Below are 11,842 nucleotides of genomic sequence, written 5' to 3' on the forward strand. Positions count from 1 at the left end.
GCACCTGTTTATTTAAAAGTTCCTCTTTTGAAATGAAAACAATATACCTACTACTGCTGTTTCACTTTTCAATGCATGGCTAGTAGGGTTACTGCACACAGACACACCAAGAAATACACATATCCAAGTGAATGGCAAGCAGCTCAACAATCAGCGAGGCAATGGTGTAGAATCACAAGGTTGGCATTTAGTTAACTGTAAATATGTATTTGTTCAAACTGCTAATTTTGATTTCTACTGATAGTGACATTGGAGCAAAAGTAGAGAGAGTACAGTGAACTGTCCTTGGTCCAAGCTTACCCCCGTGTCACGTACAAGACGTAGTGTGTGTTGTAAATAAATGTATAGAAAGTAGACATACAGGCGCCTCATCCAGACTAATTAAGAAACACTCACAGCTGAGAGTGATGGAGGGGATTTGTTTCGTTGTGGGCATTACTGACTCACTCTGACAGGAGGAACTGCAGGTGCAAAAGATTTTAAGACTTGTATAATGACTAGGAATGAACTTTGAATGTCATTAAGCCCTGCAGATATTTTATTCAGCTTGGATTAGGTGCAGTAACTGTCAGCACATTTGGATGAAAACGACAGAACCGTTTTACTTTGTCCCGTCCTCAAAGTTGCACTGCTTGCTGACCTTCACCATGGGGGAGCTTTCATAGGAAATCATTCAATTGTAACTAAAATTGCAAATCATAGATCACTGTATGCATTGCTATGATTGATGTGACTTTCAGGTCAAAGAAAGCTCTCTGAAAAGCCATATTCTCACACCTCTGACTGTTTAACTCTGGTTTTTAGTGACGTGTCCTAGTCTCCATTTTCTTTTGACTTGGCAGTTTCAATGAGGGAAAAGGAGCGACTAGATTGACTGGTAGCCACGTGTCAGTAATGCTGTATTGTAGAGTGTCCGCCTACTGTACAGTGAGGGCGTCCTGCTAATACTCGGTCCTGGTATCACAATGTAATCAAACCTTTAATAAAGCATTAAAAGGGAGGTTTTATAGTTCTGTAAATGGTTAGATCTTTTTTTAAAGTGTGATGGATAAAAGGGATGGCAAAATGTTTCCACATTTAGTTACTGCCTTTAGTCTGGTCAAAAGTTAAAGGGGCAGTTCACCCCAAAATCAAAATTTCATCTGGCCTGTAGCACTGTTTATGCATCTAAATAGGTTTGGTTTGAGTTGCAGAGTTTTGGAGATATGGGTATACTTCCCACCCCTCCCAATTGTCCTGGGAGAGTTTTTTATTGCCCTCTTATGATTTCCTCCCACTATTCTCCCATTTGTCTCATGATTTTTTCTGACCTGTTTCTGGACCTGTACCGTCAGTATAAGCCTGTCCTCCTTAGTGAGTGAGAGATGGAGAGAGAAATGAAGAGAGGAGAAAGAAATTCTCAAATTAATTTCAGACATCCTGGAAAGAACAATAGCTGCAGTGTTAAAGAGAAGGGACACAGCAGCCTAACTAACATACCCTTAGAAAAATCATTTATAAAATATTTATTTTATTTTATTTATTCATTTTATTCGTAGTATCAGTTATAGGTCACATATTTATAAAATGTGAATTTATTATTTTGCTATTTTAATTCTTTAAAAGTCAGCAAAATAGAGGAAACATGGGGGTGGATCCCCTCCCACTTTTGTTTCAAAATCCTCCCTATTTTTGAGGTCACAAGTGTGGATATCAGCGTTGAGACGTCTGCCTTATGTGACTAAACAGCACATATAGTAAAGTAGTAAAGAAAGAAGTTTGGCGTGTAGATGACCTTGAGTAACCCAACTGAAATTATCCAGATGGATTAACAGGACTACAGGCCAGAGAAAAAAGTAGGAGGAGTATTTTTGATCTGGGGGTAAACTCTCCCCTTTAAGCATCATTTGCATATTACACAATAACCTCATCTGGGGTTGTTGTAACATCACCATAGCTTACAGGCTAGCACCTTATATCGGGGAGGAGATACATTTAAAAAATCTGACTTTCCAGGCATCCCTCGTTGTTCTTTCAGACACTGTTTAGCTTGTTCTGCTGCTTTCAGTCACAGTCCGCCAGAACAAACACCTCAGATCTGCAGGATTTCAGTGTTCATTGAACGTTGATGTGGCAGGAAGGAGGTCGGGTGTTATCTACATACTGTATGTATCGCTGTCAGTTAGATCATGTATATACAATAGCGAATCTAAGATAGTGCTGTGTCCTTTATGTTGAGTATGTTATGAAATGAAATGAATATGTACATTAATTAAAAAGAAGTTTTAAAAAAAAGATCACAAACAGACTAAAAAACCCCTGAAAGAAAAAGAAAAACATAAATATCTGTGATCTGCAATAATTTTATTTCAGTGTCTTATGTTTCCACACACGATGTTAACTCTGTCACACAGGGGGCATCTGGGTTCCTGCCAGCTCCATAACTCTCTACAGACAGGCTTCAGCAGCACATTTAGGGCACATTTGTATAAGATGTGACATCATTAGTGTGTGTGACACACCCACCAGACTACTGACCAACCTGCTGTTAGAGCTGAATAGTGACTGAGTCAGCCGCCACTGGAAAACTATTATTGCGTCTTGCCGATTATAGTAATCGCCTCTGAGTGTGACCCATCTGATCTGTATCTATTTGCTTCCGATTATGTTTTTCTATCTCGTTACAGCCTAGTTCAAATCCTTCTTTCCACACAGCTACACAAAAACAACCTCTGACGATGATCTAGTCCCATATAGCCGCTGATACATACATTAACAGTTAAACCAAACTTTTGACTTTATTACATTAACAAGATTCTTCACTGTATACCTAGAGCAAAACAGTATGTGACAGAACAAACATATCCTATCTTGTATCTTTAAAAACAAGGACTTGTAAAATTCCAGGGAAAAACTGAAAAAAATGACAAAAAAATCACTCTGCCTTGTCATGGGTTTGGTCTTATGAATAAAATATATGCTTGATGTCCAAAACCGTTCCTGTTGTCTTTATTGTTCAGATCTGCTTTTGATTGTTTGTGAAATAGAGCTGCACTGATTAGTTGTCAACTATTAAATTAATCGCAAACTATTTTGACAATTGACTCATCACTTTAAGTCGTTTTTCAGGTGGAAAAAAAGTCAAAATTCTATTATTTCAGCTTCTCAAACGTGAATGTTTTCTGGTTTCTTTAGCCCTCCATGACAGTGAACTGAAATCTTTGTTTTGTGGACAAAACAAGACACTTGAGGACGTCACTTTGGGCATTGGGAAGCACATTTTCCTACATTTCCTGACATTTTATGTAACAAAAAAACTAATCAATTATTCAAGAAGATGACTGACAAATTAATTGACAATTAAAACAGCCATTAGTTGCAGCCCTAGATTCAAATATGTTGCAAAGCATTTTCACATAAAAATCCACACATTTATTCAAAATGTTATGATTTCAAAGAATTTACATAAATCCTATTACATAATAATTTACATAATCAGTCTCATAATAAAAAATACACAAAAACTCCTAAATATAGTCAGCATTAACATTAAAAGGGATTGTTCGGACTATTTGAAGCGAGGCTTTATGAGGTACTCATTCATAGTCTGTGTATGACCCACAGAAAATGGTGATCGCAGCAGTGAAGAAGCAGCAGGAGTCCCAGTGTAGGAAGCAAAGCAATGTACTGCTGTGGACAGGTTCCTCAGCAAAATGTATTTTAGCCACTTTAGGTGTACACTATATTTTGAACACTTTCACCACATTACCTTTCCATCAGACAGCTTTTTCCAACAGGAAACCACTTTCATATAAGCCAAACATTGTTCTCTCTAAAGCAGCAAATGAGTTTTACCTCAGAACACAGGAGCTGCTGATCTACCGCTGCCTCGGCCTGTTAGTTTGTTTGTGTAAATGTGTCACCTTGGTGTTTTAAAGGGTTAGTTTGGATTCATCAAAGTCACACAATAACACAAGAAACTACAGTATCTCCTGTTGAAAAAGGCTGTCTGGCGGCAAGTTAAAGCAGCAGATATATCCAAAATATAAAGTACACTTCAACTGACACTGATTTTTTTGATGGGCCTTTTTAAGTGGCTAAGCTGCATTTTGCTGCAGACCCTGTCCACAAGGAGTCCATTGCTTAGCTTCCATGCTGGTGCCCCTCTCTACTTCTCCAAATTGGGGCATGTCAACCTGCATTTTGGTAATACATTGATAAGTACTGATAAATACTATTGATAAGTACCTCATACAACCTCACATCAAATGATCCAAAGTATTCCTTTAAGGAAATAATCTCCTCACTGAGGAAATAGATTGCTTGCAATATTACAGTTGTTCCTGGTAGTACTCCTGGAAGTGTAAACTATATTTAGCATACATTCACCACCTTGCCTTTCCATCAGCCTTTTCCGGCAGGAAACCACCGTCATATGAGCCAAATACCGTTCTCTCTAAAGCAGCCAGAGTCCTGGTCTGGCTACTCTTAGTTCTACCTCAGAACACAGGAGTTGCTGGTCTACCACTGCCTCAACCTGTTAATCAGTGCTTCTGGACTTTTCCACATTATTAGCAGTTGTGAGAATTTCTCACATCAACACTGGCAGCAGCTGGGCTTGGGGCTACACTGAGGATTGCAGCAGGGCTCCAGGTCCGGGTCTGTTCCTTTTGATATCTGGCTCTGTCCAAACACCATGGAGGCTTCAAACTGGTCCTTGACTTTCTTGATCCTCTCCAGTAGGGCTTGGAGGTCTGGTCTTTCCTCCACGGGGAGAGGGTAGTGTTCAGAGGGGTCAGCCTCCAAGTCGAAAATAAGGGGGGGGTCGTGGGGCTTGAGATGTGCAAATGCTGCGCAGTCTTGGTCTGGGGTAGTAGCACTGTGGGTAGCACCTGATGCACAAACATAAACAAGAAGAAGTCAAAAACACCTCGGTTCTGACTGGGATTAAGTTTGATTTTGAAATTTCAACATAATGTGTATATGAAGCCAAGTGTACCTCTTGTGTAGAAGTGGGCCTTGTACTTCCCTAACCTGAGAGCATACAGGCCATACATCTCACTGGGATCTACAGGGTAAAACATCATCGACTCCCTTTTACTCTGCAAAAAATGATCAAAGATAAAAATGAATACATGACTAGGTTTTCACACTATTTCAGTGTCTACACAGTGTGATGTATGATGCCACCACCTTTCCTTGGTTGACAAGAATTTCTGTCATATCGACCCCATCCAGCGTCACTGGGGGTAGTTTGGCTCCTGCCAGACTTGCAATCGTGGGGAGGATATCTAGAGTGCTGGCGATTTCATGAGTCACACCTAAAGAAGTGCATACAGAAAAAATAACAAAATAAAATCACAAACAGAGTACAAAGAAATTATGCAGCAATCCTGTCAGTGCCTTCACACATATCAGACAGCAATTAAAACTGAGAGTTAGAAATAAAACAAATATAAACAAATAAAATTATATTCTAAATAATACATATAGGTGTAACCTTTATAAACAGTAGGTTAGGACTGGAACAATATTTGGACTAACATTTATCTCATCAAAAAAAAAACAAAAAAAAACAGCACATCAGCTTATTCATTGTACCTTCATACCTTCACATCTTCTGGGATTGCCCCTTTGTATCTAATCTCTAGTTGAAGGTAGCTAAATATCTTGTAAAAATCCTTTAATTTCCGATTTCTAAACAGCCCACGCTATTTTTACTTAGCAATGACTGCTCTCTCAGCGATAAATGCACATTAGCCCTCAGAAAAGTCACATTTGCAGGTTTAACTGCGGCCAAAAAGACCATAACACACTCTTGGTTCTCCTCTGATCCTCCATCGATAAAAGAATTGTTAATTCATTTTACGGATATTGCTTTCTGTCTTTGCAAAGGCTGTGGTGAATTGTATATAGTTTGTGTTAAACAGTTTATAGGAATAAAAACCCTTGTTGTTCATGCTTTGTATATGATCTATATATGTCTAATTCAATAAAAAAAAGCTTATTGTTGTACCAGCTAGCTTGTTGATGTAACACAAAAACTGTAAGAATGTTTTTTAAAAAAGTAAAATAAGCTAAGATAAACTTTATTGATCCCACACCCCACAATGACAATGGTATAAAAATCCATATACACAAATTCTATACAAAATATAAACCTTTCCCTTACACAGATATATGAATAATTGTACAGGACAACTGCACAGATATTGTAGTACACACATGGAGTGAAGTATTATACTAAGAAAGAAAAAAGATACTGCCCTGTAAAATGGATAATTACTGGATTATTATTCAGCAGCAATCACTAAAAGGTTATGTGTAAATGTGTTTGGTTTCACTTTATTATGATGTTTATTTTCATACTGGAATCAAAGGAGACCAGTAGATGTCTGGAATGCATGTAATCAGTGTAAAATATGGAGAACTAACAGGACGGCCTTTGAAAGGGAAAAGTTTTAATTATAAATTATATATGTAGAAAACTCATTTTTATTTGTATTTTTTGTCTTTGTCTAAACTTTTTGTGTAGATGTTAAGGTGTCCTGACCTGGCCTGATGGTCCCTGGCCAGAAGGCGATGGCTGGCTCTCTCATCCCCCCCTCATATGTGGTGCCTTTCCCACATTTCAGAGGGCCAGCGTTACCTCCACGGGACATACGCATCAGTTCAGGCCTATGCAAAGAGGCAAGAATAACACACCATTTGATTAGAGACCCCAAAAAAAAGCAACATCATAAGAGGAATAAGAAAAAATCAAGAGGGTTTTTTTTGTGGAATTGTGGGAAATTAAAGTACATAATAAAACAACAGGGGAGAAAACCAACCCATTGTCTGAGGTGAAAAAGATCAGTGTGTTATTGATCACTCCGGTCTTCTCCAGGGTTGTCAGTAGGTTTCCAATTGTGTTGTCAAACTCCAACAGAGCGTCGCCAAATGGGCCCCTTAAAGACCGCCCAGCGGCCCCTGGACCTGCATACTGGGGGTAGTGTGTGTGCTGTTGAAATAATTAGAAGAAGATGCAGTTATTGTGACATTTACTGCGTCATTGCATTATCTTACCATAATCTAACCACATGAGCGTGAAAACATTGCGGCGTTTTCTTGCTTTACTTTGATTGCTTTTGTCACTTACATGCGAAGGATAGTAGAGGAAGAAAGGCTGTTTTTTCTTGGCTGCTGTTGTAATAAAACTGGTTGCAAAGTCACCGTAAGCCCTTTCTAGATCGAGGAAGTTGACTGGTTGCTGCTTGATGGCCTCATTGTGCATTAGTGGGACAGTGACAGTGCCAACATCACACAATCCAAAACACTTAACATCTGGAGGAAAACAGGTCAGGTTGTGACAGGGACCCTGGGACAGAAAGAGGGAGACAGAAGAACAAACATTAAAATAGATATCGCAGAAAATATGCAGCATCAGAGAATACATTTCAAAATCTTTAACCACTTGTGAAACTCAAGTTTAAAGCACAGTTCAATCACACTGACCATGTCATGGGAGTAGGGGATCCCAAGGTACTGGTCAAACCCCTGGTTGGTTGGAAGAAACATCCCCTTGTCTCCGACTCCTAAGTGCCACTTCCCCATGGCAGCAGTAGCATAGCCCAGAGGTTTCAGCACTTCAGCAATCGTGGTCTCATTCAGAGGAAGACCACCTATAGAGCCCGGGTACAACACTCCCGGGTAGATACCTGAGCGGGTCTGATAGCGCCCCGTCAACAACGACGCCCTGGAAGACGATCGGAGAAAAGCAAGGCTGTTACTGAATGTGCAGACTAGAGGTTTGGCTTTTCATGTTGCAAGACAGAAACTGAACAGTTTACAAGACGTGGATAAAAGGCTCTAAATCATGTAATAATTCACAAATTACTTATTTGCAAATCTTAGAATTTCAACATGAATAAATTCCTCATTGTTAACCAGCTGTTGTTAATGTTAGTAAGTGCGTAGATGTACATGCACCATACACATCGTGGGATTTTAAAAAGCTGTAAAAGTGTAACACTGTGTTCAAAATCTGTTGAACAATGTAGTGGTGAGGTTGATCAAGTGATTTACTTCCAGTTTTGTTCACTGTATTGAGTTATTTTTGTTTAACTTATTACACAAGCGTTCACCAAACAACCTGATCTGTTTTCACTTCCTCCCACAAGTATTGCACCGTAGTGTTGTAAAGTTGAATGATATAATATTAGAATAAACTTACATAGTCAATGTAAGACACACTGTCAGACATTACTTATTTTTGCAGAGCTAGCATTAAGGTGTAACGCCATCCAACTTTTTGGTGGATTGCTGGCTTTAATTTGTGGGGAGAAGCAGCTGAAGGAGTATGAAAGATGTGGAACATTATAAGGTCTGAAGCTTATGAATAGTGAGGAAAAAAGGGAAAAGGGTGAATGATAACAAATGGGAGCTAAACTACATGGTGTCTCTATTTTATTGATAAAACAGAAAAGACGTTTTTAATTTCCCTTGCTGTCATTAAAGTGCTAAAACCAAACAGTTTAAACGTACTGTGCACAGACCAGCCATGTTTAATGCACAGTTTTCTCTAGCTGAGCAAATCTGTGCAATAGCTGATGCTGTTTTATTATGGATTCTTGTTTAATGTGTTGTATTTGTTGCATTATAATATGTTCTGATTGGCTGCTAGTTTGACCGGGTCCTTCTTTTAAAAGAGATTTTCAGTCTCAGTGGGACTTACTGGTTAAATAGCTGTAAAATAAATAAATAAATTATCTTAGAGCTAAATGAAATTTAGGAAATCATCAGACCTCTGGTAATGCATCATAACAGCAATGAAAATATATGCAAAACATAAGTAATCCCTGCAGGTCAACAGCAAGTTAAATACAAAATGTTTCTTTTATTCCCGTCTGTTTTTACAGATGATTACGGAATTCAGTCGCTTGCTTTAAGTCACGTTTCACCGTCGTGGGAGAGGCTTAATAATAAGGCTGTAATAATGAACTCTGATTCCTTCTGCAAAGCGTCAGTGCTGCATGAATTACAGACAGATACCTGGACGGGCTGCAGACGGGGCTGGTGCAGTAGAAGTCTGTGAAGCGGAGTCCGCTCGCTGCCAGGCGGTCCAGGTTTGGAGTGACTGAACTCGGGTGTCCATAACAGCCCAAGTCCCCGAAACCCAGATCATCTGCGAACAGGAGGACGAAATTCAGCGGTGCAGCCGAGCAGGTACAAAGAAGAAAAATGTTCAGAAACAAGAGGCAGGTGTGGTCCATCCTGCGTCTCCCTGCTTTTTAACTGAATTAGGACCCGAAAGAGGAACTAAAACAAAACATCATGTGATGCGTTCGCTGTCGCGTTCAAGTGACGTCAGGCACGGTGAGGAGATGTAGTCCAACTTGGACTCGCCCACGAAATGCAAATAAAAAAGTTTAGGAAAGATTGATATATGTTGTTCTTTTTGTGGAGAATTGAAAGAAACACTGGTGCATTTATTTTAGTATCGCCAACTTATAAAACAACTGTGGAGTAAACTGCCACGATTTATTGCTGATCATATTTACCATAACTCTATCTTATGTACTTTTGGATTCAGTGAATACGACAGGAAGATCCAAATTCATTACCAAATAATAATAATAATAATAATAATAATAATAATAATAATAATAATAATAATAATAATAATAATAATAATCTTTTCTTTGTTATTCTTTCAACACTTTAATGAATTTTATACTGTCCCTGCTTACTTTATAATTCTAGTCCTGCTCTGTTTATCCACTCTTTTGGTAGAAACTGCTGTGTTTTGCATAGTTTTTAAAAAGTTGTTGATTTTTTTTGTGATTTCATCTCAAAACTGATTGAATAAGGTCAGGAGTTTATAATGTCTTTGTTGATTCATCAGAGTAGATTTAAAATAAGGAGAATTGTGCTCTATGTATGAGGTCCAATTTGGAGCATATGAATAGCCAATATATCAGTATTATATCAATACTGTGATATGAGATAAGATATCTCAGATTTTGGATGTTGTTATATCATGATATAGTATAAGTGTTGACTTTTCTTTGTTTTAAAGGCTGCTTTAAAGTGATAACTTGCCAGACTGTCTGGCTGCTCTATTATTTGCCTTTACTCACTTAGTCATTGTATCCAAATTACTGATTATTATGTATTTTTTAAAAACACTTATTGTGTTAATATTTTGTGAAGGACACAGTAGTCATCTCTAAAATATTGTTGCAATATTGATGCAGGTATTTGGTCAAAAATATTAGGATGCTTAATTTTATCCATAGCACCTGGCCCTACTTTATGGTGTGTTAGTTTAGAAAAATTGTGTATAATGTATATGTGCATATTGAGATATAAAATTGTAAATTGCAGCATTATCTAAAAATACTGAGATATTATTTGTAAGTCATAATGCCCATATGTATTTTACTGCAAGTTAAAGCTGCTAAGCTGGACTTTCATACCAAAAACTTATTAAAAAATAAGTTTGTATAAATATGACAAGAATTTGTGCTTGTTGTAACTAGGCCCTGCCCACTATGGCAAGACAGAGACTGTCCAGAATGTCCTCAGCTGTTTTTGCACATCTGATGTTTTGCCTCCCTCTTGAGTGGAGCTGTTAGTCGGAGGGCCTGCGGCTGAGTTTCTGTCCTCTGTGCCAACCTTGGTTTCTGCCACTGATTCGACCTGACACATGGTCAATTACGCAAACAAGAGGAGAAATAAATCAGCGATGCAGTGCTGCAGGAGGGACCAGTCTGAGGAGAAATGGACGTCACAGCTGATTTTGTAATGTAAAGGCTATTGTCCAGAACTGGGCCTATTTATTTATTTATTCTTCGAGCTAAGCCTCAGTGAGGTGGACAGGGAAAGAAAAGGAGGGTGCTACCTGCATTTAAATCAGCTGGCACTGACTGTGCCTATAAGAGGAGAAGTAGAGATGAAATGAGTACATAGAATACATAAAAATCACAACACATATGTAATTTGGAGCAATTCACTCAGGTGAGTCCCAGGTGATTTTATGCAAAGTGATGCTGACATCTGAAACGGAGTCAGTGAGGAGTGGCTATTGGGATTCAGATAATGGCTGTTTCCTGATGAATTATGCAACACATCCACTGTACCTTTTCACCACAAGCACCTGTGTGTGTGTGTGTGTGTGTGTGTGTGTGTGTGTGTGTGTGTGTGTGTGTGTGTGTGTGTGTGTGTGTGTGTGTGTGTGTGTGTGTGTGTATGGCTATCAGTTTGCTCACATAATGTCCAGCACCACGGTTAAGCCTCAGGGAAGCATTGCTGTGGCATCAGCTGATAGATAGTTTTGATTTACTATTCACTTTCACGTCTCTCCACAGGACTGACCTACATTCAGCAGCTACTGTGTTTGTGTGTGTGTGTGTGTGTGTGTGTGTGTGTGTGTGTGTGTGTGTGTGTGTGTGTGTGTGTGTGTGTGTGTGTGTGAGGGAGAGAGAGAGACAAAGAAAGATACAGAGAATTGAGATAAAGGACAGAAAGAGGCAGATGCTCCACAACAATTGATGCAATTTTATCAGCTGTTTTCTCATTTTCCCCTTTTTGGCTTTCTTTTCTTGCATTTTTTTTTTTTTTTTCATGCTTTGGGAATATCAGCCCCACCCAACCAGTCATGGATGGTTGTATTCCTCATTAGATCTATACTTACTTTATGTCATGTGTGTTATGTATCAAATCATTGTGTGTATATAGCCAACAGTGTGACTTTTCAGGAAAGGGGAGAAGCAGGCTTACTACATGAAGCAACACCTTTTACTGTAATATTTGGCCTACTGAACTAAAGAGAGTGCACATACAAACACACATTTATAGATATGTCCTGATCTCAGGCCAACTA

General features: G+C 38.8%; 1 protein-coding gene across 1 annotated transcript; it reads right to left on the reverse strand.

Annotated features, from left to right (window-relative positions):
• Positions 1-3,388: 3,388 nt before the first annotated feature.
• Positions 3,389-9,319, reverse strand: arsa (arylsulfatase A). The gene is made up of 8 exons (XM_084734989.1): positions 9,010-9,319; positions 7,474-7,714; positions 7,118-7,336; positions 6,810-6,979; positions 6,533-6,657; positions 5,173-5,300; positions 4,979-5,081; positions 3,389-4,871 (listed from the first exon to the last, which is right to left on the reverse strand). The coding sequence occupies exons 1-8, from the start codon at positions 9,228-9,230 to the stop codon at positions 4,576-4,578; spliced, it is 1,503 nt and encodes a 500-aa protein (XP_084591115.1). The 5' UTR covers positions 9,231-9,319; the 3' UTR covers positions 3,389-4,575.
• Between the last annotated feature and the right edge of the window lie 2,523 nt (positions 9,320-11,842).

This window comes from Lutjanus erythropterus, chromosome 13 (genome assembly GCF_056507025.1).
Source record: "Lutjanus erythropterus isolate fLutEry1 chromosome 13, fLutEry1.hap2, whole genome shotgun sequence".
Taxonomy (NCBI): Eukaryota; Metazoa; Chordata; class Actinopteri; order Lutjaniformes; family Lutjanidae; genus Lutjanus; species Lutjanus erythropterus.

Excerpts from the sequence above, each read along its gene's own strand:
- arsa (XM_084734989.1), bottom strand. The coding sequence starts at position 9,230 with ATGGACCACACCTGCCTCTTGTTTCTGAACATTTTTCTTCTTTGTACC. Across the intron at positions 6,658-6,809 it reads TTTTTCACCTCAGACAATGG|GCCTGAACTGATGCGTATGT; the intron begins GTTGGTTTTCTC and ends CTCTTTGCATAG. Across the intron at positions 5,082-5,172 it reads TTCTTGTCAACCAAGGAAAG|AGTAAAAGGGAGTCGATGAT; the intron begins GTGGTGGCATCA and ends CATTTTTTGCAG.